The sequence below is a fragment of the Geotrypetes seraphini genome, chromosome 15 (assembly GCF_902459505.1).
Source record: "Geotrypetes seraphini chromosome 15, aGeoSer1.1, whole genome shotgun sequence".
In the NCBI taxonomy this organism is placed as follows: Eukaryota; Metazoa; Chordata; class Amphibia; order Gymnophiona; family Dermophiidae; genus Geotrypetes; species Geotrypetes seraphini.
The window spans coordinates 37,431,710-37,457,421 of record NC_047098.1 but is presented as its reverse complement, the minus strand read 5'-3'; the positions used below and the strand labels follow the sequence as shown (position 1 = coordinate 37,457,421).

The 25,712-nt window shown below is 45.9% G+C and overlaps 1 protein-coding gene across 12 annotated transcripts in view; it reads left to right on the top strand.

Annotated features, from left to right (window-relative positions):
• NCOR1 (nuclear receptor corepressor 1) overlaps positions 1-25,712 on the top strand; it is a 509,406-nt gene that overhangs the window by 21,053 nt on the left and 462,641 nt on the right. For 10 of the 12 annotated variants that reach the window (XM_033922033.1, XM_033922035.1, XM_033922043.1 and 7 more), the window contains one exon: positions 15,332-15,506. In XM_033922033.1, coding sequence (XP_033777924.1) covers positions 15,399-15,506 — 108 coding nt within the window. In that variant the 5' untranslated portion in view covers positions 15,332-15,398. The remainder of the gene's footprint in view (positions 1-15,331; positions 15,507-25,712) is intronic. The other 2 variants (XM_033922034.1, XM_033922032.1) reach the window with 1 other exon arrangement.

The following is a 25,712-nucleotide window of genomic DNA, read 5'->3' as shown; positions in this document are numbered from 1 at the left end:
TATTTGCATATTCACATCACTGAGCACTTAACTATTGAATTTAACTAATGTTATTTTAGAAGATATTTATTTAAATTCTCTTTGGTTTGCATTGATCTACCTTTATGTACCAAGGACTAAGCTACAGAACAATATTTTACCTCTCCACCCCCCATCCCCCCTTTTACAAAGTCTTATTAGGCTGTTCAGACACTAATGCATTATGGAGATTTTAGGAAAAACTGAAACTTGGATTTTTGCCGATCAAGTCAGGGTTAAATATATTGTTATACAGAAATATTCAGTGGAGGTAATGCTGGAGACTCTTGTTGAGATTTATCATAAAGGGGTAAGAGACTAATAATACATTTAAATAATCCAGCCAAATGTATTGCATAAATTAAAAGGTTAAACATAAAATTAGGTTAAACTTAACTGGTAATAACTGACAGCCAGTGCAGTGCTTCTAGTACTGGTATAATATATTCCCGCCTTTTTTTCTGTGAGTGGACAGATTTTTTTTAAATTATATATATATATATATATATATATATATATATATATATATATATATATATATATATATATATATACAGTATATCATTTTTATTAAGGAATCAAAAGAGAATAGACATGACAAAAACTGGTACAAGCCACATTAATGATACAAACCCCCCCTAGTTAGAAAAGAAACCACTTAACAACAATAGAAATATCAAAGCAGCAGAATTAGGTTTTTTCCCCAATTATCTTTGCATTTTTTAAACATATACTACTACTTATTTATATAGCACTGCTATATATGTAAGAGATAATCCCTGTTCTATAGAGTTTACAATCTAATTAAAACATATCTTTTCTGGTATTGCTGCCTAGATACAGTGCCTCAGTTTATTAATCTACAGACAGAAGAATTTTCATTTGAAATAAAAAGTTTTTACTACACAGCAGCATACTGATAAGAGTAGGTATGTGAACGCAGAACTGTGGATATGCTGCTTCAGAATGAAGATCTTAACTGCTTTATTTTCTGTTACCTTATATAGGGTTCCTTTTACTAAGGCGCGCTAAATACTAACATGTCATTATATTCTATGGACACGTTAGCATTTAGCTTGCGCTAAATTGGCTAGTGCACCGTAGTAAAAGGGGGAAAGGGGGATAGTAGCCATTTCATTTCTGAATAGAGAGTAATGAAAGATACACTTCTGGATTTCAGTATCGGTTGTCCAAAGCTGGATGCAGATCACAAATCCATGCGTAAACTAATAAGCTGATAACAAGTTAGACACGGATCTGCCCTTATCACTGGGCCTGGGCCCAGACGGAATCCACCCTAGGGTATTGAAAGAACTAAAGGAGGAAATAGCGGAACTACTACAGCAGGTTTGTAATCTATCCCTGAAAACAGGCGTGATCCCGGAGGATTGGAAGATAGCCAATGTTAAGCCCATCTTTAAAAAGGGATCGAGAGGTGACCCGGGGAACTACAGACCGGTAAAGTCTGACCTCGGTTCCGGGGAAAATGGCGGAAGCACTGATAAAATATAGCATCGAGGAGCATCTAAAGAGGCATAAACTTTTATGATAACAAGCCAACATGGCTTCTGCAAGGGAAGATCATGCCTGACTAACTTATTGTACTTCTTCAAAGGAATTAACAAATGGATGGACAAAAGGGACCCCATAGACATTGTATACTTAGACTTCCAAAAAGCCTTTGACAGGGTACCCCATGAACGCCTACTTCAGAAACTGAAGAACCATGGGGTGGAAGGAGACGTACACAGATGGATCAGGAATTGGTTGGCAGGCAGGAAGCAGAGGGTAGGAGTGAAGGGCCACTACTTGGACTGGAGGAGGGTCACGAGTGGTGTTCCGCAGGGGTCGGTGCTTGGACCGCTGCTATTCAATGTATTTATAAATGATCTAGAAACAGGGACGAAGAGCAAAGTAATAAAATTTGCAGATGACACAAAGCTATTTAATGGGGCTAAGAATAAAGAGGACTGCAAAGATTTACAAAGGGACCTGAACAAACTAGGGGAGTGGGCGACGAGATGGCAGATGAAGTTCAATGCAGAGAAATGTAAAATCTTACACATGTAGGAAACAGAAACCCGAGGTACAGCTACACAATGGGAGGGCTGTTATTGAGTGAGAGTACCCAAGAAAGGGACTTGGGGGTAATAGTGGACATGACAATGAGGCCGTTGGCACAATGCGCAACGGCCGCTAAGTAAGGGAATAGAATGCTGGGAATAATCAAGAAGGGTATTACAAGCAGAACGAAAGAAGTTATCCTGATGTTGTATCGGGCGATGGTGCGCCAGCATCTGGAGTACTGTGTCCAATATTGGTCGCCGTACCTAAAGAAGGATATGGCGATACTCGAGAGGGTTCAGAAGAGAGCGACACGTTTGGAAAACCTTTCATATGCTGAAAGATTACAGAGACTGGGGCTATTTTCGCTGGAGAAGCGGAGACTTAGAGGGGATATGATAGAGACTTACAAGTTCACGAAAGGCATAGAGAAAGTGGAGAGGGATAGATTCTTCAAATTTTTGACAACTAGAAGAACGAGAGGGCATTCAGAAAAATTAAAAGGGGACAGATTTAGAACTAATTCTAGGAAGTTCTTCACCCAACGGGTGGTGGACACCTGGAATGCGCTTCCAGAGGGCGTGATAGGACAGGGTATGGTATTAGAGTTCAAGAAGGGATTGGACAATTTTCTGAAGGAAAATGGGATAGAAGGGTATAGATAGAGGGTTACTATACAGGTCCTGGACCTGATGGGCTGCTGCGTGAGCGGATTGCTGGGCATGAAGGACCTCTGGTCTGACCCAGCAGAGGCAGGCTTATGTTCTTATAGCAGCGGTCTCCAACTAGTTTTCATATAAATGGCAATGGCTATCATTTACTATGTTACAATGCTAGTGTGATTACAAGGAAGATCTGAGAGCCACCAAAATATTCCAAGCTAAATTAAATACTATTTTATATTGTTTGCTTGTTTTGTATGTAATTCACAAAAATTTTTAATAAAAATTATTTAAGAAAAAATCCCTACTTTAGCTATGTCATACTGCTGCAGTGCACGTGCAACTAAATATCAGTTCTGGCCTTTGACCTGTCCTATGCTCATACATATTTGGGTCTGGTGCAGACATGGTAAGTCCTACTCCTGCCATATGCTGGCCTACATCCATGCCTGGCCTATGGCAATCACTGCAACACATTTAAGCACTGGCACTTTATTTCCATTTTACTTCCATCTGCGGTTATTGATAATGAATTCCATCAGCCACCTGAGATAAGTGATCTTATTATTATTATTATTTCTGCATCATTGCATTCTTGAGCAGGTGGCACTGGGACTGTAAAGGCGATGATGGTCCCAACAATAACTACAGTTTGGTGTTACCACTAGACAATTTGGTTATAGGGTCTGAGCACTTTACAAACAGAATTTAGTTTTTTTAAGTTAGTAATTTATTCAGAGCTGTGATTAGATAAAGAGAATCTTTTTTTTTTTTTTTTTTTCAAACATTTAGTACACTATCCAAGCAGGCAAGATTGAACATGATGCACTTTTAGGACTTGAAGAGCATTTCAGCAACTGTTTGAGGGCCACAATAGAGGACTTCATAGGCTGCCCATTGGAGATCACTGTTCTATAACATAGGAGGCTCAGTGTCATAGGCCTGGATGCACTAAAGATAGTCAGTTCTGGATCACTGTTGGCCGATTCTCTGGCAGATTCTGAACTAGCGATCAATGTACCACCAAGTTTGCATGCAAATTGCACGGAGGTGCAAATCATTTGCATGCAAACTCGACAGATGAGCAATTGACACATGCGCAGAGCCCTAACAGCAGTGACAGGGGAAGCAGCCTTCTGTCACAGCTGTTAGAGCACCATGACCACCCCCTATGGCAGCAAAAATGGCAGTAGGGGTGCCTACTCTCTCCTACCAATGCAAGTTCCCTAGCAACAGCAGCAGATGAATCTAGAGACCAATGGGATAGCTCACATCTACCAGCAGGCGGAGATAGAGAAACTGATTAACAGGTGGTCCTATTGGCTGGCACTCCTCCTGTTTATCCAGTATTCTCTATCTCCCAGCAGGAAAAGGTCGCTATTCAACTAGCTCCTGAATTCTGGCTGTGGCTGGAAAATTATTTTCTCCTGTTGAGGTTTCTCTTCATTGAGCTGGCAATGCTATTTCTCCTGTTGAGATTTTCTCTTCAGTGAGACAGGGGTGTCCGGCTGAACGGTGCCGGCTTTAGGGGTTACACCTGGGCCCCCCCTGGTCCCTGCCTCACCCTCCCTCCAGTGATAGAGGGTCTGACTGGGTCTCAATTGTTTTCTTCTTTCCCTTCTCTGTATAAAAAAAAAAAAAAAAAAAAAGAGACCACAGTTCCTCCATTCTGCTCGGTTACTGCTGATCAACCAGTTTTAACTGGCTTCAACCGGCCCTAACAACAAGCTTGTGAGTATGTCTGTTTTTTTACTGTCGGTTGAACTTCAGGTTATGTTTGGGAGTCTTAGTAATGTGGGTTCGGTCAACATACGTTTAAGGCATGGATATTTTATTGAGGCTAAGTTTTATGACTAGAAATCCGTGGAGGTTGGTTTCCTTGTTGGTTACAACGCGGCAGTAGCGGTGCGATTTCATGTTCGCACTTGTTCTCATTGTTGAGTTTCAGTGTAGCAATAGTAGTCCTGATAATTCTGAGGCTCTCTTTCATCGGTGTTTGTCACGGCCATGTGCAGCTGATTGTGCAGGTGCCGGTTTATAGCAGCATGAGATGGGACATGTTTTTTCCGGCGTTGTGGGCTATTCTGGTTATTCTCTGAGTCTGATTTTCTTTCTATGCAAGCAGCAGCAGGGTAAATTTTGCGTGGGTCGAATCCGACTATGTTTCTAGGAGCGTTGATGCAGCGGCCACGTGTCAGTGAGAATCAGGCGTGTGCTTGGGTCTCCGGCAATGGCGGGAGAGCTGCAGCGTTCCTGTAGTTTGGTTCCAGCTGACTTTGGTCAGGGTATGCCGGGGCTTCTCTCCTTTCCGGTTCAGACAAGTTGTATGTGTTTCACCAGCTTTGGGACAAGCTTGGGCAGATTTATATGTCTATGTCTGTGTTTCTGCTGTACTCCCTTGAAGGAAGCTGCTTGTTTAATCGGACTCTGGGGTTAGCACTCAAGGGGTTTACCAGAGAGACTCTGACCTGTGCTAGGTCACCCAGTCTCGGTTTGTCTCCGGACTGGGGCGACATACGGCAACTCACTGCACGGTGAGATCAGCAGTAAGATAGTGTCCTGTATTTTACACAGGTATCTCATTGTCTCTCTTGGGGTCCCTGCAGATTGAGCCTTTGTCTGTTGGTAACTGTCCTTATTTGGGCCTCTGTGCTGAGCTGCATGTGTCTAGTAGTGGCACAGGATATATATGCCTAAAGGTAGTACAAACAGTTTCCAAGTTCGGGCTGTCTCTATGGGCATAATGACACTGCGCATCTTCCTGCGGCCAGGACTCTCTTTCTCTATTTCTGAGGGGGCCTGGACTTCAGATTTCCATGCTTATCACGCTGGTTTCTCCTGTCACCATTTTCTCATGGCACATGCTAGACGGGCCCCCCGACCAGACAGGAAGGGCTGTACAGCTCCTTTTAACCAGGAGCCAGTTACCTATTCTCTCAAAACCACAGAGGATCACGTGCTATGTGGCTGTTAGCCTCATCCCTGAAGCTCTCATTAGTGATGTGAGCTTTGTCTGATACCTGTAAGAATGCTGTTGTTTTCCACGGGGCGGTAGATGCAGCATCTTGATTGAGTCTAGTACGTATTCTCTTTAAAGGACATACGTATTTCGCTCATGTTGCATGGGGTTAGTACTGTTTTCATGGTTCCAGTATATTCCTCTTTACATTGTGAAACTTGATTTTTCCTAGGAGAATCTTCTTGCAGATCCTATAGTTTCATCCTGCCATTCCCTGACCTTCTGCACTTCATTCTGAGGATATCTTGACTTCTTCCAATGACTCTTCAGGCTTTCTCATGAGGGAGAAGACGCTATAATGTCAGGTCAGGGGGCTGTGAAGATTTTTCAGGATGCTTGCATCTTTGCATCCTCCTCAGGTTTCTAGTTTGTTCTTGGAGTCTCTATGTTTTGTGTTTCCCTTTTCAGTGTTACTGGTCCTCAGAATAGTTCTTGTAGTTCTTCGGGAACTAAGGGACGTTGTTCCACTTACTGCATGGTGCCCGAGATGGGGGCATTGGGCAGCTGGATCCCATTCTGCTGAATTAGTTTCTCAGGGTTACACATTTCTGCAGACAACCTGGGAGTATATTTACATTTTCTCTATGGACTCCGAATCGGCACTTGGTTTGCCTGCCTCTCTTGGAGCAGCGCTTTCGGTTTTGGCACATGCCATTTCGCCTACCCAAGGCTTCACGAACATTTTATGTGATGTGGGCAGTGGTACCGTTTTGGCGCTACCAGGCGATTCATCTAATTTCTTCTTGACTGCCTGCTTGATTCGGACGACTTCCAGTCGGTCCATTTGACTGACACGAAAAGGGTGGTATCTGTTCCTCAGTTCTTTACACGTGCATCTTCGAATTTGCACAGCACTCTTTTCTCCTGTACTATTTATAGGTATATCGGGGTGATGTTTTTATTCATATAGGAGAGACATGTGTTTCTTTCTGGAGACTTGGGCGTGGGGTCTCGGTCTCAGATTGGTATTCTTCTTCGCTTACCATGACCAAGCGTATGGGATTCTGCACAGTTTCTGGGATCCATATTGCTGACTCCACTGGGAACTTTGGCTTGCTTTAACCTTCTTACGCTACAGCAGTCGCTTTTGTTCCGGTGGTTCCCGGTATCTCAGGGCTCCAGTTATTTGGTATGCTCCTCCTGCATTGCTCTGTATGATTTGGTGGCTCAGCACGATTTCTCTTTTCAAGGCATGCCTCGGTCTTTGCTGGACTAGCTCATGACTACCTACCATACCTGGCTGTCGGGTTGGGGGGCTCGGTGGCTTCCATCCTCAGCTCCAGGAGTCTGGTCTTCAGAGGCGACTCAGTACTTGTGCATTCTTCTACTCTTGAGCAGGGTCAGGCTTCCTTTCTGGAGCTTCAGATCATTCTTCCGGATTGCCGCTGAGGGTCCTTTTGGTCAGTATTAGGATGGGGGCAGTAGGTGTTGTACTCAGTTGGCAGGTGAAGTTGTTCTGCTTCAATGGGTGGACTCTCATCTTTGTCTTCTGTTGGCAGATCCTTTTATGGATCAGGAAAAGAGTTTGGATAGACTTTCTCTCCGCGGAATCTGAGCATGACCCATTTCTTGTATGTTACTGTGTACAGCGCTGTGTACGCTCTAGAAAGTGTGCATGTTAGTAATAGTGTAATCTTCTGCATCCTGGATATTGAGATTTGTGGCTCAGGCGTTCTAGCTCTTTTTATGGACGTGAGATCTCCTTGACCTAGACTAGAGAGTTGCGCGGAGACAGAAATCACACCCGTCCCCATGAGTATCCCACTCGTCCCCGTGAGGAATCCCTCTGTCCCCACCCGTCCCCGCAAGGAATCCCCTCCGTCCCCGCCCGTCCCTATAAACTTCAGAAATAGTTATTTCATTTAATTATGCTACTGAATTAAAGGCTCTGGTAGAAACCCATTTACAAATAAGCAAAAAGACTTTATTAATTTGGAAATATTAATTGGGAAGAATACATACTTTGTAAACATACCAGAGCCTCTAATGTTTATAAATTTTTATCAACACAACTAATATACTACTTTATCCTGAAGCAAAAAAAAAGAAATAGAATTATTTTCCTACCTTTGTTGCCTGGTTTCTGCTTTCCTCATGTTCTCATTAAATTCCTTCCATCCACTGTCTCTCTTCCCTCTGCGTCTTCCATTTGCTCTGTTACTGTGCCTCTCCCTTTCTCCCCCCTTCCAAATTGGTCTGGCACCCATCTTCTTCCCTCCGCTCCAACCATAGTCTGGCATCTCTGTCTTCTTCTCTGCCAGCGTCTTCTCCCCACTCTCTCTTCACCATTTCCTTTCAGCGTCCTTCTCCCCCCATCTTCCCCATGTCCTGTCAGCGTCCTTCTCCCCCCTTTGTCTTCCCCATGTCCTTTCAGCGTCCTTCTCCCCCTCTATCTTTCCCATGGCCTTTCAGCGTCCTTCTCCATCCCTTTGTCTTCCCCATGGCCTTTCAGTGTCCTTCTCCACCCCTTTGTCTTCCCCATGTCCTTTCAGCGGCCTTCTCCACCCCCCCCGTCTTCCCCATGTCCTTTCAGCGGCCTTCTCCACCCCCCGTCTTCCCCATGTCCTTTCTGCGGCCTTCTCCACCCCCCCGTCTTCCCCATGTCCTTTCAGCGGCCTTCTCCACCCCCCCGTCTTCCCCATGTCCTTTCAGCGGCCTTCTCCACCCCCCCGTCTTCCCCATGTCCTTTCAGCGGCCTTCTCCACCCCCCCGTCTTCCCCATGTCCTTTCAGCGGCCTTCTCCACCCCCCCGTCTTCCCCATGTCCTTTCAGCGGCCTTCTCCACCCCCCCGTCTTCCCCATGTCTTTTCAGCGGCCTTCTCCACCCCCCGTCTTCCCCATGTCCTTTCAGCGGCCTTCTCCACCCCCCCCGTCTTCCCCATGTCCTTTCAGCGGCCTTCTCCACCCCCCGTCTTCCCAATGTCCTTTCAGCGGCCTTCTCCACCCCCCCGTCTTCCCCATGTCCTTTCAGCGGCCTTCTCCACCCCCCCCCGTCTTCCCCATGTCCTTTCAGTGGCCTTCTCCACCCCCCCGTCTTCCCCATGTCCTTTCAGCGGCCTTCTCCACCCCCCCGTCTTCCCCATGTCCTTTCAGCGGCCTTCTCCACCCCCCGTCTTCCTCATGTCCTTTCAGCGGCCTTCTCCACCCCCCCGTCTTCCCCATGTCCTTTCAGCGGCCTTCTCCACCCCCCCGTCTTCCCCATGTCCTTTCAGCGGCCTTCTCCACCCCCCCGTCTTCCCCATGTCCTTTCAGCGGCCTTCTCCACCCCCCGTCTTCCCCATGTCCTTTCAGCGGCCTTCTCCACCCCCCCGTCTTCCCCATGTCCTTTCAGCGGCCTTCTCCACCCCCCCCCGTCTTCCCCATGTCCTTTCAGCGGCCTTCTCCACCCCCCCCCGTCTTCCCCATGTCCTTTCAGCGGCCTTCTCCCCCCCCCCCCGTCTTCCCCATGTCCTTTCAGCGGCCTTCTCCACCCCCCCGTCTTCCCCATGTCCTTTCAGCGGCCTTCTCCACCCCCCCGTCTTCCCCATGTCCTTTCAGCGGCCTTCTCCACCCCCCCGTCTTCCCCATGTCCTTTCAGCGGCCTTCTCCACTCCCCCGTCTTCCCCATGTCCTTTCAGCGGCCTTCTCCACTCCCCCGTCTTCCCCATGTCCTTTCAGCGTCCTTCTCCACCCCCCCCGTCTTCCCCATGTGCTTTCAGCGTCCTTCTCCACCCCCCGTCTTCCCCATGTGCTTTCAGCGTCCTTCTCCACCCCCCCGTCTTCCCCATGTCCTTTCAGCGTCCTTCTCCACCCCCCCGTCTTCCCCATGTGCTTTCAGCGTCCTTCTCCACCCCCCGTCTTCCCCATGTGCTTTCAGCGTCCTTCTCCACCCCCCCGTCTTCCCCATGTGCTTTCAGTGTTCTTCTCCCCCTCCCCGTCTTCCCCATGTCCTGTCAGCGTCCTTCTCCCCCCCGTCTTCCCCATGTCCTGTTAGCGTCCTTCTCCACCCCTTTGTCTTCCCCAGTGCTTTCAGCGTCCTTCTCCCACCTCAGTTTTACCCATTTCCCGTAAGCGTCTTTTCCTCTCCACTCCACCTTTCCTTCCTTCCTCCCTGCCCCCTTACCTTCGTGGCGCTTCCCCGCCCGCCCAACAACAGAACAGGCCCGGTCCGACAAACCTCCCTGCCCTTAACCTCGAATCTAAATTACCTTCTTACAGCTGTTGTAAGAAGGTAATTTAGATTCGCGGCTACAGGGCAGGAAGATTTGTCAGACCGGGGCTGTTGTCGGTCGGTCGGGGAAGCGCCACAAAAGTAAGGAGACCTGGCCGGCTGTGCTACTCCCGGGGCAGACCGCCCCCTTCCCTTGGTACACCACTTGAGCCGTGAGGCTACTCTCCTTCTCCTCTGCCTGCAGCACAGAGAGCCGAACGAAAGTCTTCCCGACATCAGCGCTGACGTCGGAGGGAGGGAGGGCTTTGTGTAAGCCCTCCCTCCCCTCCGACGTCAGCGCTGACGTCGGGAAGACTTCCGTTCAGCTCTGTGCTGCAAGCAGAGCAGGTAGGGAGAAGAGGAGCCGCGTGACTGAGTACATCCAGCCCAGCAGGAACCCCGCGACCCTAGGGGGGGCGTCCCTACGGGATCCCCGCGACCCTAGGGGGCGTCCCCACGGGATCCCCGTGACCCTAGGGGGCGTCCCCACGGGATTCCCGCAGCCCTAGGGGCGTCCCCACGGGATCCCCGTGACCCAAAGGGGGATCCCGCGGGATTCCCGTCGTCCCCGTGCAGCTCTCTAACCTAGACCTCATGGCCTCGTCTCTCAATTCTAAGCTTCCTAGCTTCTTCGGCGGGCCCAGGGAGTGGGAGTTAGAGGGGGTAGCTGCATGGCTCCTTTCTCGCCTCTGCCTTCTCTTTTTCAGTGTTTTCCGCTGGCTGATGATGGCTTGGATTTGCTATCTCGAGCTCGCTTTCCAGGCACAGTATTTGTAGAATCTCTGGATTGGCGACGCCATCCTTACTATGCGGATTTGATGAGTCTTTCGACAGCCGGACTAAGAAGTTTCCTGGTATCTCCGGCTTTGCTCGCCTAGGGTCTGATCAACATGGATATTTGTACTACTTTAGTATTACGACCAAGTTTTTTTGAAAAATCTTGGCTGACGTGTAAGAGTTATGCGAAGCAGGTTGTTTCTTCTCTTATCCAGGTGCTACGGACGTCTTCTCCTGTGGCTTCTGCTTCCTTTTGGAGGTTTTTCCTTTCTTGGGTGCTTCTTAACGTTTGAACCACTCCAGAGTTCCTTTTTGGCACAAGTGTATTGCCGAGGGTTTAGCGTTCAATTCCCTTCAGCTTCTAGTGCCATTCTTGGCTTGTTACAAGGGCTAGGTATATTGCTCTTTGCTTACTTCTCAGCTTCATGTAGTTCAGTTCCTAAACAGAGTGCGGTATATTCATGCGCCTCTTAGAAAGCCCGGTTTGGAGTACAATCTTCACGTACTTCTTCTCAGTTTACCGAAGGCTTCATTTCATCCTTGTCTTTTGGGACTCTAAAGGGCTGTGCCGTTGAACATGGGGTTTCTTGTGGCCATGGCTTCAGCTCTGCAGTTTTCTATGTTGCAGGCCTTGTTCAACGGGGATTCCTATTTCTGATTTCCGAAATATGGGGTATCAGTTTGGATGGTACCACTATTTCTTTCTAAGGGGGTGTCATCCTTTCTTTTATGTCATGCTCTCTTTTCCTTCCTTCTTCCTGGGAGGAGAAATTGGGAGCAGTGCTTTTATTCACTGCATTTTTTGATACGTACGTAGCGTTCTCCGCGAGCTCGGTTTCTAACGACTTTTAGTTGTTTATATCTCCTTTTTGTATTCTTCAAGGGACGCCTCAAACATATGGCGGCGTCTGAAGCCTCCATCGCTCGATGGGTCCAGGAGGACATTCTTTATGCTTGCTTGCTGGCAGGGAAGCGGTTGGCGAAAGAACTTCATGACCATTCCGTCGGAGTGATGGCTACTTCTTGGGCTCGGCCCAGAGGTTTTTTCCTTGGAGGAGATTTGTCTTGCGGCTAATTGGTCTTCCGAGAGTGCTTTCTCTCCGCATTTCTGCTTGGATGTGGGGGCGCATGCGGTAGGGGCGTTTTGTGCTTCGGTTGTTGCGGAGGCGGCGTTTGCTTCCCACCCAGATTGAGGATTCCTTTGCTACATCCCATTGGTCTCTGGATTCATCTGCTGCTGTTGCTAGGGAAGGAAAAATTATGTTCTTACCTGCTAATTTTCTTTCCCTTAGACGCAGCAGATGAATCCAGAGCCCCACCCTTTCTGGATATTGTCTCTCGGTTTTTTCTTTTGCAACTTTCGCAGTTTGTTATTATGGCAGGTTGTTTTCTGTATTATTGCATTTTGAGATTTGTTATGGGAAAGAAGTTTTTTACATGCTATGCCTATTGATGGTTACGGATGCTTGGGCAAGGAGCTATACTGGATAAACAGGAGGAGTGCCAGCCAATAGGACCACCTGTTAATCAGTTTCTCTATCTCCGCCTGCTGTTAGATGTGGGCTATCCCATTGGTCTCTGGATTCATCTGCTGCGTCTAAGGGAAAGAAAATTAACAGGTAAGAACATAATTTTTCCTTCCCTCCCATCCCCTGCAGCAGCAATGCAGCAGGAGGGATGCCCACTCCCATGCCAAGTGCTCCCCAAACATCCACTACTTCCCCCTTCCCCACCCCAAAAAGGTAGGAGGGATGCCCACTCCCTTCTGCCACCGGACGTCCCCGCCACACCCTGAACACCCCCGTTCCTTCTTAGAGATGTTGAAGCAGGACAGACGCTCAGTCTGTCCTTCTCATAGGCTTACCGCTTCTGAATGGCGGGGCTTTCCCTTCCTGTTGCATCATGTTATGCATGGGGAAGTGCCTAAGGCCCTGTTTGGCTCAGACACTTGAGGCCCTGCCCCTTGGGAGGGGGGGCTTAGACTCCTCCCTCTTTATACTGGGATATAAAGGGGAGGGAGTCTAAGCCAATCTGGTTCTGATTGGCTTGACTCCTCTCCTTGTTTCCTGGGATACAGAGTGGCCCTGATCAGCTCAGTCTCATTGGCAGGAGCGAGTGGGCATCCCTCCTGCTGCATTGTTGCTGTGTGTGTGTGGGGGGGGGGATGTTGCATTGGCAGGAGGGAGTTAGCATCCCTCTGGCAGTTTTCTTTCATGACAGTTAAAATCCCTGTTTTTTTTTTTTGCATAGCCAAGTGATGTTAGGGGTTTTAGCTAATTTGCATGGCTGGATCGGAAAATGGGCAATCGAAAGGAAAAACACGTGGTGAGCCATTTTGAGAATCGGGTCGGTAATAGCGATATATAGCTAAAGCTGCGAAAACAGGTTTAGTGACGATTGATTGCCTTTAGTGCATCTAGCCCAGGGGTGCCCAAATGGTCGATCGCGATCGACCAGTAGATCGTAAAGGCAACGCGAGTCGATTGCGTTGCCTCCCTGAGCCAGGCCAGGTGCGTACAAGCGCTGGATTCACAAGACTTCACCTCTGACGTCAATTCTGATATCGGAGAGGAAGTTCTGGGCCAGCCAATCGCTGCCTGGCTGGCCTGAAACTTCCTCTCTTATGTTAGAATTGATGTCGGAGGTGAAGTCTTGTGAGTCCGGCGCTTGTAAGTGCCTGGCCTGGCTCGGGGAAGCAGCAGGGAGAAATCGGCATGGTGACTTGGGGGGGGGGGGTAGGGAAAGAATCAGAAGTGGAGAAATCGGCGTGATGGCTTGGGGGAGCAGGGAGAGAGAGAAAGAAAGATAGGCAGGCACGGGGAGAGAAAAAGTAAGGCAGAAAAAGAGAGGGGGCAGGGGAGAGAGAAAGAAAGGCAGGCAGGGGGAGAGAGAGAGAAAGAAAGAGAGACAGAAAGAAAAGGGGAGGGGCCAGAAATAAATAAATATTGGATTTACCAGTGACTCATGAAATCACCAGACAAAAAGGTAGGAAAAATTATTTTATTTTCAATTTAGTTATCAAAATGTGTCCATTTTTGAGAATTTATATCTGCTATCTATATTTTGCACTATAGCCCCCTTTTATTAAACCGCAATAGTGTTTTTTAGTGCAGGGAGCCTATGAGCATCGGGAGCTGTGAGGGGCATTCAGCACAGCTCCCTGGGCTAAAAACCGCTAGCGTTGTTTAGTAAAAAGGGACGGGGTATATTTGTCTATTTTTGTATAGTTGTTACTGAGGTAACATTGCATATTTTAAAGTCATCTGCCTTGACCTCTGGAAAAACCCCGAATAGAAATGATAATTAACATTTCTCTGCGTACAGTGTGCTTTGTGTTTTTTTTTAAATTTTATTGTTGGTAGATCATCTTGACTTGGTCATTTTTTTAAAGTAGCTCGCAAGCCAAAAAAGTGTGGGCACCCCTAATCTAGCCCATAATGTGCACTCCAAAGAGGGTATGGCCATGGGAGGTGCATGCATGGCAGAGTTTAGGCCCATCAGAGTACCTGATCACTATTCACTGTAAACCGCTTAGATAGATAAACAGTATTTAAATCACATTTAAATTCATATTGTAGGATACTGGCATTTGTGTGTCTAACAGCCATTAGTTGAGTGTGCATACTAAACTAGTATTCTTTAAAGGTCATTCTGCATAGAGTTCCCTTTTACAGAATACTAGCTTAGCACGGATCATCCCAATGCCCAGCTTTGGCATCATTTATCAAATTTCCCCTAGAGTTCTTTTCAGGAAGAGATAGGGATTGTCATATTTTCTTATATATCTATCACTGGCAAGATTTACTTAAATCATTGGATTGGGATTAAAGTTCAAGAAATATTTGGCCCAAATTCAGCCTTTGGATAATTAATTAAAATGCCCTTTGACTTGTTTTATCCCAGATGTTGATAAGTAATAAATATTCAGTAAGGATGCTGGGTTTCATGACTGTGGTCTGACTCAGTTTGGCTTTTCTTACATATGTTCTTGGACTCCATCAAACCAGAGCAACTTCAAGTCCTAGTTTAGTGCCTTTGTAAATGCTGTTGGACTACATTGGTTTAGAATAGAGAGTGAGATGTCTGGCTTATGTCTTGTTGTGTTCTGACTGCAAAGGCCAAGATGTGAGCTTGAGTTTTAATTATTTTTGACCTATTTACTTGATTTACCTTTAGAGCTATGTTTTAGATAGATTTATAAATCAATCCCGAAAGCCAAACTCAAAAGCAAAATTATTCCACATTATGAACTATATTTCATCATGTAGGTTTCTAATCTACTGTATTCTGTAGTATTAATGCAGAACATTGCTACTTGTACCCCATGATATCTTCTATCAGCAAAGTGTGATTTTGGGTCAGAAGCTGTTGGCATTACATTTGGCATTCAGAGTTCTGGTGGCTTTTAAGCCTTTGTAAAACTGTTCAGCATCTTATATGCTAGCTACCTCTGTCCCATATTGAGTCAATCATAAAAAGCTTGTTCTGATAATGATTGTTTTGCTTATAGCAGCTAGGACTGCAGTATATTTTAGGAACACATCTGGTGCCACAGAGATTATTGGTGATGCTGTTGTGTTTTTCTTTTTTCCACCCTCTAAGCAGTTTCCTAGAAACATGATTTCACACTGGTCTTGATATCGCAGCTTAGTGAAGACTATCATCAACAATGTCGAGTTCAGGCTATCCTCCAAATCAAGGAGCTTTCAGCATGGAACAGAGTCGCTATCCAACCCATCCAGTCCAGTATAACTTCTCTAGCGCTCGACATCAACAGGTATGGTGAATATTTAGCTAGTCACTTTCTTGTAATTAGTTAATTGTTACATTTCCATTGGACACCATTTAAAAAGTCAGAGTGAATCTCTGAAAAGAAGACTGTTAAGATGATTTAAGTTACAGTTTAGTTAGTTGAAAGTGCAAAAGTCCAAAGGTGTTCAAATTCTGAGACCTTAATCAAATAAATTCAATAGGTTGCAGAACTTCATGGTCAAAAAGCAGCTTTTGGCTTGCATAAATAGTGGTCTTTATTGTGGTCTTTAATTATCCAGACATTATACATTTTGCAGGCAAGCAATGCAGGTATATTGTGTTTCAACATGAGTAGTTTCATCAAAGGGGAAAAATGAAATACCGTATATACTTGAATATAAACTGAGGTAACCTTCCCCCCCCCCAAGGAGGAAAAAGGTTGACTTGAATATAAAACAAGGGGGTAGGGGTTAATATTAAAGTGCCCTGCCAGGCTTTGCACCTAGCCCTCTCCACTTCCTCACCTGCTCTGCCAGGCTGTGCACCCTGTTCTCCCTCCGTCCCTGCCAGGCTTGGCACCCTGTACCCTCTCCCTCCCGATGCCTTGCAGGCCTCCACCGAGCCTGCTGTAAGATCTGGTGGTCCAGCAGTGGGCTGGGACAGGAGGGATCCTTCTTGCTTCCTGTTTGGCTGATTCTGAAAACTTTGACCTCCTTCCTTCTTCCCTGGTGTACCTTTCAGATTCCTGGTGGTCTAGCAGTAAATGAGAACTCACAGCAGCCATTCAGCTAGCAGCTTTGCATGGGGTAGGAGCTTAGGAAGAGTGCTCCTGCTCCAGTTTACTGCTAGACCGCCAGGGAGGTCAAAGTTTTTAGAGTTAGGCAGGACAGGAGACTGGAGGGATCCCTCCTGTCCTAGCCCACCAGATCTTAAGGCAGGCCCAGCAAAGGCCTGCAACAGGTCCAGGAGGTGGGGACAGGTAGGTGCTGACCTGAATATAAAGAGATCCCCATTTTTGGGCCATTTTTTTGGCCCAAAAATCTGTTTATATTCAAGTATATATGGTAATGTGGATATTGGAGAATAAAAGATGACAATGACATTTAACAAATTGCTCACTGCCATAATATTAAAAGCAAATATCCTATGGAACAGGTTGGCATATTTGAATCTTTATTGGCTCTCAACTATGAGAGTGCTCCATTCTAATTAGCAGGGAAGACTTTTTCTCCAGAGACAAGCAGGGAATATGCAGGCACATAAGAACATAAGATTTGCCGCTGCTGGGTCAGACCAGTGGTCCATCATGCCCAGTAGTCCGCTCACGTGGCAGCCCTTAGTCAAAGACCAGTGCCCTCCTTGAGTCTAGCCTTACCTGCGTATATTCTAGTCCAGCAGGAACTTATCTAACCTTTTCTTGAATCCCTGAAGGGTACTTTCCCCTATAACAGCCTCTGGAAGAGCGTTCCAGATTTCTAACACCCCAATAGCCATTATGGCTGCAGGTGTCACCTCTACAGCAGTACAGTACATTTGGGGTGAGTTTTGTTGGCCTCAAACTTTGTACTATAAATGTAGTAGGTAGAGTGGGATATGGGCCTGGATCTCCCCATCTCTACAGTTCATTACACCACACACCAGGCTACTCCAGACACCTGCTTGCTACCTTACTAAGATTCCCGTAATATCTGCAGCTGTCACTAGGGGTGTGAGTGTGTGTGTGTGTGTGTGGTGGTGGTGGGGGGGAAGGTCATACCTTCATGCATCCAGTTTTGGTACCTTTTTGGCCCTTATGCACTTGAAGGTAAAGTCCTCTGACTGAGCCTGATAGCTGGTGCTCTCCCCTAGCTTATGGTAAGCTTTAAAGCTTGCTGGGCATGTGTGGGGACCCTACTCCTAGAGTTTTTTTTCTTTGACTGCTCCTGTAAAGTCACAGCTCTCCCTTCTGTTCCTCACAGCCAAAAAAAAAGAGAGAGTACTTCATAACTAAATTAGACTAGTGATTATTAAAAACAAAACAAAAAGGCTACTTGCTATTTCTCCTAGTTGTCATTTTCAAGAGAAAAAAAAGGTCAGGAGAAACTCACCTAGAGTGAAGAAACTGCAGTGAGTAACAGAAATTTCTCCTTACCAGTGTCTTTCTCAGCGGACGGCACTAGGACCACAAAGGCGTTTTTCCGTGCTCATTTTCTGTGATGGATGATGCTCCTTTCCCAGCTGCTCTTCACACAGGAAATTCAAAGAAGAAACACTCGACGTCACCGCTTGCTCCCTCCCCCCAAGGCCTTATTTTGGTACTGTAAGGGGAGGGAAGCAATTTGCTGCCAACACCATCAGTGAAGAAAAAGATGGCAGAATCAGCTGGTCATAGGAAGAAGCTCCCAATGCTAGAAAGCTGTTCTACCCCTTCTCCACTGGCAACAATTTTGGCATGGAGCTCTCTCTAAGTGGCAGCGACTGTGGTGATTTATGAGGCTCCAGCGAAGGCTCTCGCGGGCTCATTCTCAGCCTCGTGGTCCTCTCCTGGCCTCACTTAGGAGGACTCTTCGCTGGATTCAGATAACATTAAACCTACGTTCGTGAAATATAAAAAAACCCAAGAAGAGGAGTGCAGAAAGGACTACAGGGTGAAACTGAAAAAAGCCAAGAGAGAGAGATGTCTGACGAAAGCACAAGCGGAAAAACAAATGGCTAAAAATGTAAAAAAGGGAGACAAAATTTTTTTCAGATATATTATTGAAAGGAGGAAGATGAAAAATGGAATTGCTAAACTAAAAGATGCCCGGAACCGATATGTGGAGAGTGATGAGGAAAAAGCAAATGTGCTAAACAAATACTTCTGTTCTATGTTCACAGAAGAAAATCCTGATGAAGGACCGAGATTGTCTGGCAAAGTTACACGAGAAAATAGAGTAGATTCTGCTCCATTCATGGAGGAGAGTGTTTATGAGCAACTTGAAAAACTGAAGGTGGACAAAGCGATGGGACCAGACGGGATCCATCCCAGGATACTAAGGGAGCTTGGAGAGGTTCTGGCGAGTCCTATTAAAGATTTGTTCAACAAATCTCTGGAGACGGGAGTGGTTCCTGGGGATTGGAGGAGAGTGGATGTGGTCCCGATTCACAAAAGTGGTCACAGGGATGAAGCAGGAAACTACAGGCCGGTGAGCCTCACTTCGGTTGTTGGAAAAATAATGGAAGTATTGCTGAAAGAAAAGATAGTGTACTTCTTTTGAATCTAATGGGTTACAGGATCCGAGGCAACATGGCTTTACAAAAGGTAAATCGTGCCAAACGAACCTGATTTAATTTTTTGATTGGGTGACCAGAGAGCTGGATCGAGGACATATGCTAGATGTAATTTACTTAGATTTCAGCAAAGCCTTTGATACGGTTCCTCATAGGAGACTGTTGAACAAACTTGAAGGGCTGAAGTTGGGACCCAAAGTGGTGTACTAGGTTAGAGAAACTGGCTGTCGGACAGACGCCAGAGGGTGGTGGTTAATGGAAGTTGCTCGGAGGAAGGAAAAGTGAGTAGTGGAGTCCCTCAGGGTTCAGTGCTGGGGCCGATCCTGTTCAATATGTTTGTGAGTGACATTGCTGAAGGGTTAGAAGGAAAAATGTGCCTTTTTGCAGATGATACCAAGATTTGTAACAGAGTAGACACCGAAAAGGGAGTGGAAAATATGAAAAAAGATCTGCAAAAGTTAGAGGAATGGTCTAATGCCTGGCAACTAAAATTCAATGCAAAGAAATGCAGAGTAATGCATTTGGGAATAATAATCGGAAGGAACCGTATATGCTGGGAGGTGAGAAGCTGATATGCACGGACGGGGAGAAGGACCTTGGGGTGATAGTGTCCGAAGATCTAAAGGCGAAAAACAGTGTGACAAGGCAGTGGCTGCTGCCAGAAGGATGCTGGGCTGTATAAAGAGGCGTAGTCAGTAGAAGGAAGAAGGTGTTGATGCCCCTGTACAGGTCATTGGTAAGGCCCCACTTGGAGTATTGTGTTCAGTTTTGGAGACCATATCTAGCGAAGGACGTAAGAAGACTTGAAGCAGTCCAGAGGAGGGCGACGAAAATGATAGGAGGCTTGCGCCAGAAGACGTATGAGGAGAGACTGGAAGCCCTAAATATGTATACCATAGAGGAAAGGAGGGACAGGAGAGATATGATTCAGATGTTCAAATACTTGAAGGGTATTAACGTAGAACAAAATCTTTTCCAGAGAAAGGAAAATGGTAAAACCAGAGGACATAATTTCAGGTTAAGGGGTGGTAGATTCAAGAGCAATGTTAGGAAATTCTACTTTACGGAGGGGGTGGTGGGTGCCTGGAATGTGCTCCCGAGAGAGGTGGTGGAGAGGAAAACGGTGACTGAATCCAAAGAAGCGTGGGATGAACACAGGATCTAGAATCGGAAAATAATATTAAATATTGAACTAAGGTCACAGACTTGCAAGGTCTGTGTCTGTATATGGCCGTTTGGGGGAGGATGGGCTGGAGAGGGTTTAGATGGGATGGAGTAGGTTTTAACGGAGATTTCGGCAGTTGGAACCCAAGCACAGTACCGGGTAGACCTTTGGATTCTTGCCGAGAAATAGCTAAGAAGAAAAAAAATTTTAAATTGAATCAGGTTGGGCAGACTGGATGGACCATCCGGGTCTTTATCTGCTGTCATCTACTATGTTACTAAGAGTCTCTCAAAATCCAAATGCAGAGGCTCTTCATCACCTCCAGCTCAGGTCCCAGTACCTCCTAAATGACCCACTCCTCCAGGTCTTCTCTCAGAACCACCTACCCACAGTTTGGGCTCTGCAAACTGTTTCAGATTTTTTTTCTCACTTTTATAGAAATTTCTTCAGATAGTGCAGATTTAACATAGAAACATGATGGCATATAAAGGCCAAATAGGCCATCTAGTCTGCCAATCCACAGTAACCATTATTTCTTTCTCAGAGAGATCCCACGTGCCTATCCCAGGCCCTTTTGAATTCTTCTGTGAGACTGTTCCATGCATCTACCACCCTTTCTGTAAAAAAGTATTTCCTTAGATTACTCTGGAGCCTATCACCTCTTAACTATACCCTCTCATTGCAGAGTTTCCTTTCAAATTAAAGAGACTCGACTCATGCGCATTTACATTAAGTAGGTATTTAAATGTCTCTATCATATCTCCCCTCTCCCCTCTTTCCTCCAAAGTATACAGATTGAGATCTTTTAAGTCTGTCCCCATAAACCTTATGATGAAGACCACATACCATTTTAGTAGTCTTCCTCTGGACCAACTCCATCTTTTTATATCTTTTTGAAGGTGCAGCCTCCAGAATTGTACACAATATTCTAAATGAGGTTTCACAAAAGTCTTATACAGGAGCATCAATACCTCCTTTTTCCTACTAACCATACCTCTCCCTAAACAACCTTCTAGCTTTCGCCATCACCTTTTCAACCTGTTTGGCCACCTTAAGATCATCGCATACAATGACACCCAAGTCCCGCTCTTCTGTTGTGCACATAAGCTCTTCACTCCCTAATCTGTTCCCTCAGGTTTTTTGCAGCCCAAATGCATGACCTTGCATATCTAAGGTCCTGACGTCAGAGAAAGGGCGGGACCGCCGGAAGAGGAAGCAGCGTAGCGCAGGGCTCAGAGAAGGGGCGGGATCGCCGGCAGAGGAAGCAGCTGGGTTCACTGGCACCCAGAAACAACGGTAGGCAGCTTCTCCATGCGGGAGGGGGAGGGGGGGAGGCTGTGGGGGTGCGAGCGGTCATTCGGGTGGGGGTGCGAACGGTCCTTCGGAAAGGAGAGTCGGGGCGGGCGAGAGGAGAGTCAGGGCAGCGAGAGGAGAGTCGAGGCGGCATGCGCGGTATACGTGTGTGCGCGCTATAGTAAAATTTTTTTACATAAATTTCTGTTCCCCGGGCTATACCCGTGTGCGCGTTTTACACGGGTGCGCGGTATATGGGTGAAAATACGGTACTCTATTTCATAACTTGATATGGACTTTAGATTCAAACAATTTTTATTGATGCATATAACTGCTTTTTATCTCTCCAGTTAATATTTTTTGAAGCCTTTACATAGCATAAATTTCTTGTTCAGATGTGATCTGTCTAGTTTTGAAAGCTCATTTGATAATGTCCCACCCACCCACACATTTTTGTTCTATAAAAGTTATCACAGCCTAAAAGATTCCAGTTTTCTTCAGGAACAATGCAGCTAATACAACTGTGAACTGCAAAACTAGGTTTTTTTGGTTGTTGTTTTTTTTTTTTTCTTTCACAGTGCCCTTTGGTAATAAATACTAAAATAGACATGATCTTCTAGGGTATGGTTAGTTAGAAGGGGGTCATTGTTTATGTCTGTGTCTGGCTGCAGTTTGGAGAACAGGAAATTGGTATCTCTTGAGGCAGAAAAAGCTAGAGCTTTATTTCCTGGCTGCCTTCTTTAATATACAGTACTTCATAGTGGGAGGTCTTTTGAGTGCATGTCGGACCCCCAGCACCTGGTCACATTTTAACAGATACATTGTTAAAATTCCTGTTTAAGGTGGGGAAACATATGGACGACTACAGTCAGGCTGCATTAAATGCAAACATACTAAAAACAAACCAATGAAGACTGAACTTTATGCAACTAAATATTAAGTAGACCAACCAACTGACTAGTTTTCTGTAAAGGTGCTCTGGTCCTTTCCTGAGGATATTTTGTTCAATATCATTAAAACTGTGTTTTAATATCACTTTCAGGGTTCTCAGTTCTGAAATATACAGGTTGATAAGAAATATCTGTGGCATTGGCAGCATTACAAGGCAATCCAGGCGTAGGGGTTAAAAGCAATGGCTTTCAAAAAATATACCAATCCAAAAAAAGCAAAAATCATAGGATTTATTTAAATAAGTATGAGAACTCAGAAAGGAAGACTCAACACTGTGCTGTGTTTCAGTGACCATTCGCCTGCATCAAGAGTCAAGATATCTGAGTGGTAGTGCCTAGGTACTATTGAGTCTTGAACACCATAAATAAACCCAGCCAATATTTGTAGAAGTCTGCAATGACTACGGTACATAAAAGACTCTTTCAGCATCTGTCCAAGTTGCCATTTATCTAAAAAAAAAAAAAAATGCATTGCCACACGATTTCATTTATTTTATTCAAATTACTGTAAATTATAACTATAATAATACCTCACTATATGATCTGGGTTCATTTAATTTTTGATGCTTAAGTTCACATTGCTTTTGTACTAATGACATGTGATACACTTCCAGAAAGCGTTCGACAAAGTTCCACACGAAAGACTTCTCAGGAAACTACAAAGCCATGGCATAGAGGGAGATATACAAAGATGGATAGGCAAATGGCTGGATAACAGGAAGCAGAGAGTGGGCATAAATGGGAAGTTCTCCGACTGGGAGATAGTGACTAGTGGTGTACCCCAGGGCTCAGTACTTGGACCGATCCTTTTTAATATTTATATCAATGACTTGGAAAACGGAACATCCAGTGAGATCATCAAGTTTGCAGATGACACAAAACTCTGCCGGGCAATCAGATCGCAGGAGGATAGTGAGGAACTCCAGAGCGATTTGTGTCGGTTAGAAAAATGGGCGGAGAAATGGCAGATGAAGTTCAACGTGGAGAAATGCAAGGTAATGCATTTAGGCAGTAAGAATAAGGAATACGAGTACAGAATGTCAGGTGCAAGTCTGGGAAAAAGTGTACAAGAAAGGGATCTGGGTGTACTGATAGATAGGACCCTGAAGCCGTCAGCACAATGCGCGGCAGCGGCAAAGAAGGCAAATAGAATGTTGGGCATGATAAAGAAAGGAATCTCGAGTAGATCGGAGAAAGTTATAATGCCGCTTTATAGGGCAATGGTCAGACCCCACTTGGAATACTGTGTCCAACATTGGTCTCCCTACCTAAAGAAGGATATAAAACTGCTGGAGAGGGTGCAGAGACGAGCAACCAAACTAGTGAAGGGTATGGAGAAACTGGTATATGAGGATCGACTTAAAACACTGGGATTGTTCTCCCTTGAGAAAAGGAGACTGCGTGGGGATATGATCGAAACCTTCAAAATACTGAAAGGAATCGACAAAATAGAGCAGAGAAGATTATTTACATTGTCCAATTTGACACGGACAAGAGGACATGAAATGAAGCTAAGGGGGGACAAGTTCAGGACTAATGTCAGAAAGTTCTGCTTCACACAGAGAGTGGTTGGCATCTGGAATACTCTCCCAGGGGAGATTATTGCAGAATCGACAGTCCTAGGCTTCAAAAGCAAACTAGATGCATATCTCCTTGAGAGAGGCATATAAAGTATGGTTGGCTATAAAATAAACCAGGTGTATACCTGGCAGGGCCTCCGCGTGTGCGGATCGCCGGACTTGATGGACCGAAGGTCTGATCCGGAGATGGGGCTTCTTATGTTCTTATGTTCTTACACCTAAGATGTGTGACACACCCCTATAAACATTCCCAATTAATTTCTCATTACTAAATAGGTTCTTCTATAAAAAGCAGGTAATTTACATTTCTAGTGTGACACACATTGTTCCTGAACCTTTGGAGAGCCAATCTATTCCCGCGAGAATTCTTATAGATGGCCTCATTAGCATTCTTTTGCTCTGCTTCCCATCTCTCTGGTGCTGTCCTCCAATTGCTCAGTTGTCTCTCTACAAGCGAGATGGTAGGAACCTGCCTTTTCTGTTTGTTTATTTTTCTATTAAATTCAGATTTTACTTATTTGTGAGGCTTTTCGATGCTGCAGAGGATCCCAGGCCTAGATGCACTTAGAGGGATCGGTAAGGCTGTGTGGGTCTACACCGATCCAATATTTTGGCTGATTCAGAAAGAGCTATTGATGTACTAAAAAGTTTGCATGCAAATGATTTATGTAGATGTTCACCGTAATCCCTGACTCTCTGATCTGATGGATCACTGTGAATGCGATTTCTCACACATGCGCAGAGCCGGTAAGGGAAGCCGAGAGGCAGGGGAAAGACTCCTGCCTCGTTGTTCAGGACAGGAAACCTTTTTTTATGGGCACATATGCTGTGCGTATTACAGACGCATAATATCTGCCCCATTAAAAAAAAAAAAAACAGCCCCCTCCCCCCACGCTAGCAAAAATTGGCAGGAGGGATACCCACTCTCTCCAGCTACCATAGGCCCACCCCCGTGCAAGCTGCACCCCTAAACATCCCCTTCTCTCCTCTTCCAAAAAAAGACCAACGAGATGCCCACTCCCTCCTGCCACTGAAGGCTCATTCTCGCGCCAGGTGCCCCCCAAACATTCCCTACCCTCCTCCTCCTCCCCCCAGGAAAAAAAGGCAGGAGGGATGCCCAATCCCTCCTATCGCCGGAGACCCTCCCCCCCAGTACCTTTTTAAAGAAGTTGGAGAAGGAGGGAAGCTCAGTTTGTCCCACTCATAGGCCTGCCAGGTCAAAACGGTGAGCTTTTCCCTTCCAGTTCATCATGTGTTGCATGGAGAGGGACCTAGGGTCCTGATTGGCCCAGATACCTGATTGGCCCCTCCCCGTGTATCACATGATGCACCTGGGAGGGAAAAGCCCACCATTTTGATCTGGCGGGCCTATGAGTGGGACAGACTGAGCTCTTTCGCTCCTACTTCTCTAAAAAGGTGTTGATAGGGGGGGGGGGTGTTCATGAGACCTGCCTTCGTCCAAGTCTCCTTATTCTTTTGATGCCTTTTTTCCGGCCGAAGCTTCATCTTCGACCCAGGCTGCCTCGACGACCTCGAGTCCTTCTCGAGGTAAGGCATTGGCGGATCAGCTATCTTTCTCCTCTTTTCTTCGTCAGATGGCTGTCGACTTGGACCTTCAATTGGATGCTGGTTCCAAATACTCTAAGGAATATCTCAAAGTCATGCAACTTCCTCAGCCTTCGGCAGAGTCACTTAAGCTTCCTCTTTGCAAGCTTTTGTCTCAGATTTTTACCAGATGCCTGGAGACTCCTTATGCAATTCCAGCTGTTCCAGGCAAATTGGACTCTAGATATAAAACTCTCCATTGCAAAGGATTTGAGAATTCACAATTATCTCACCAATCCCTAGTTGTGGAGTCATCCTTGAAGAGGTCCCATCCTTCCAAGGTTCATGCTGTCGTTTCTCCTGGAAGGGAAGGGAAAACTATGGACAAATTCGGACGTCGCATCTATCAAAATGCCATGATGTCCTCTAAAGTCCTTAATTACAATTTT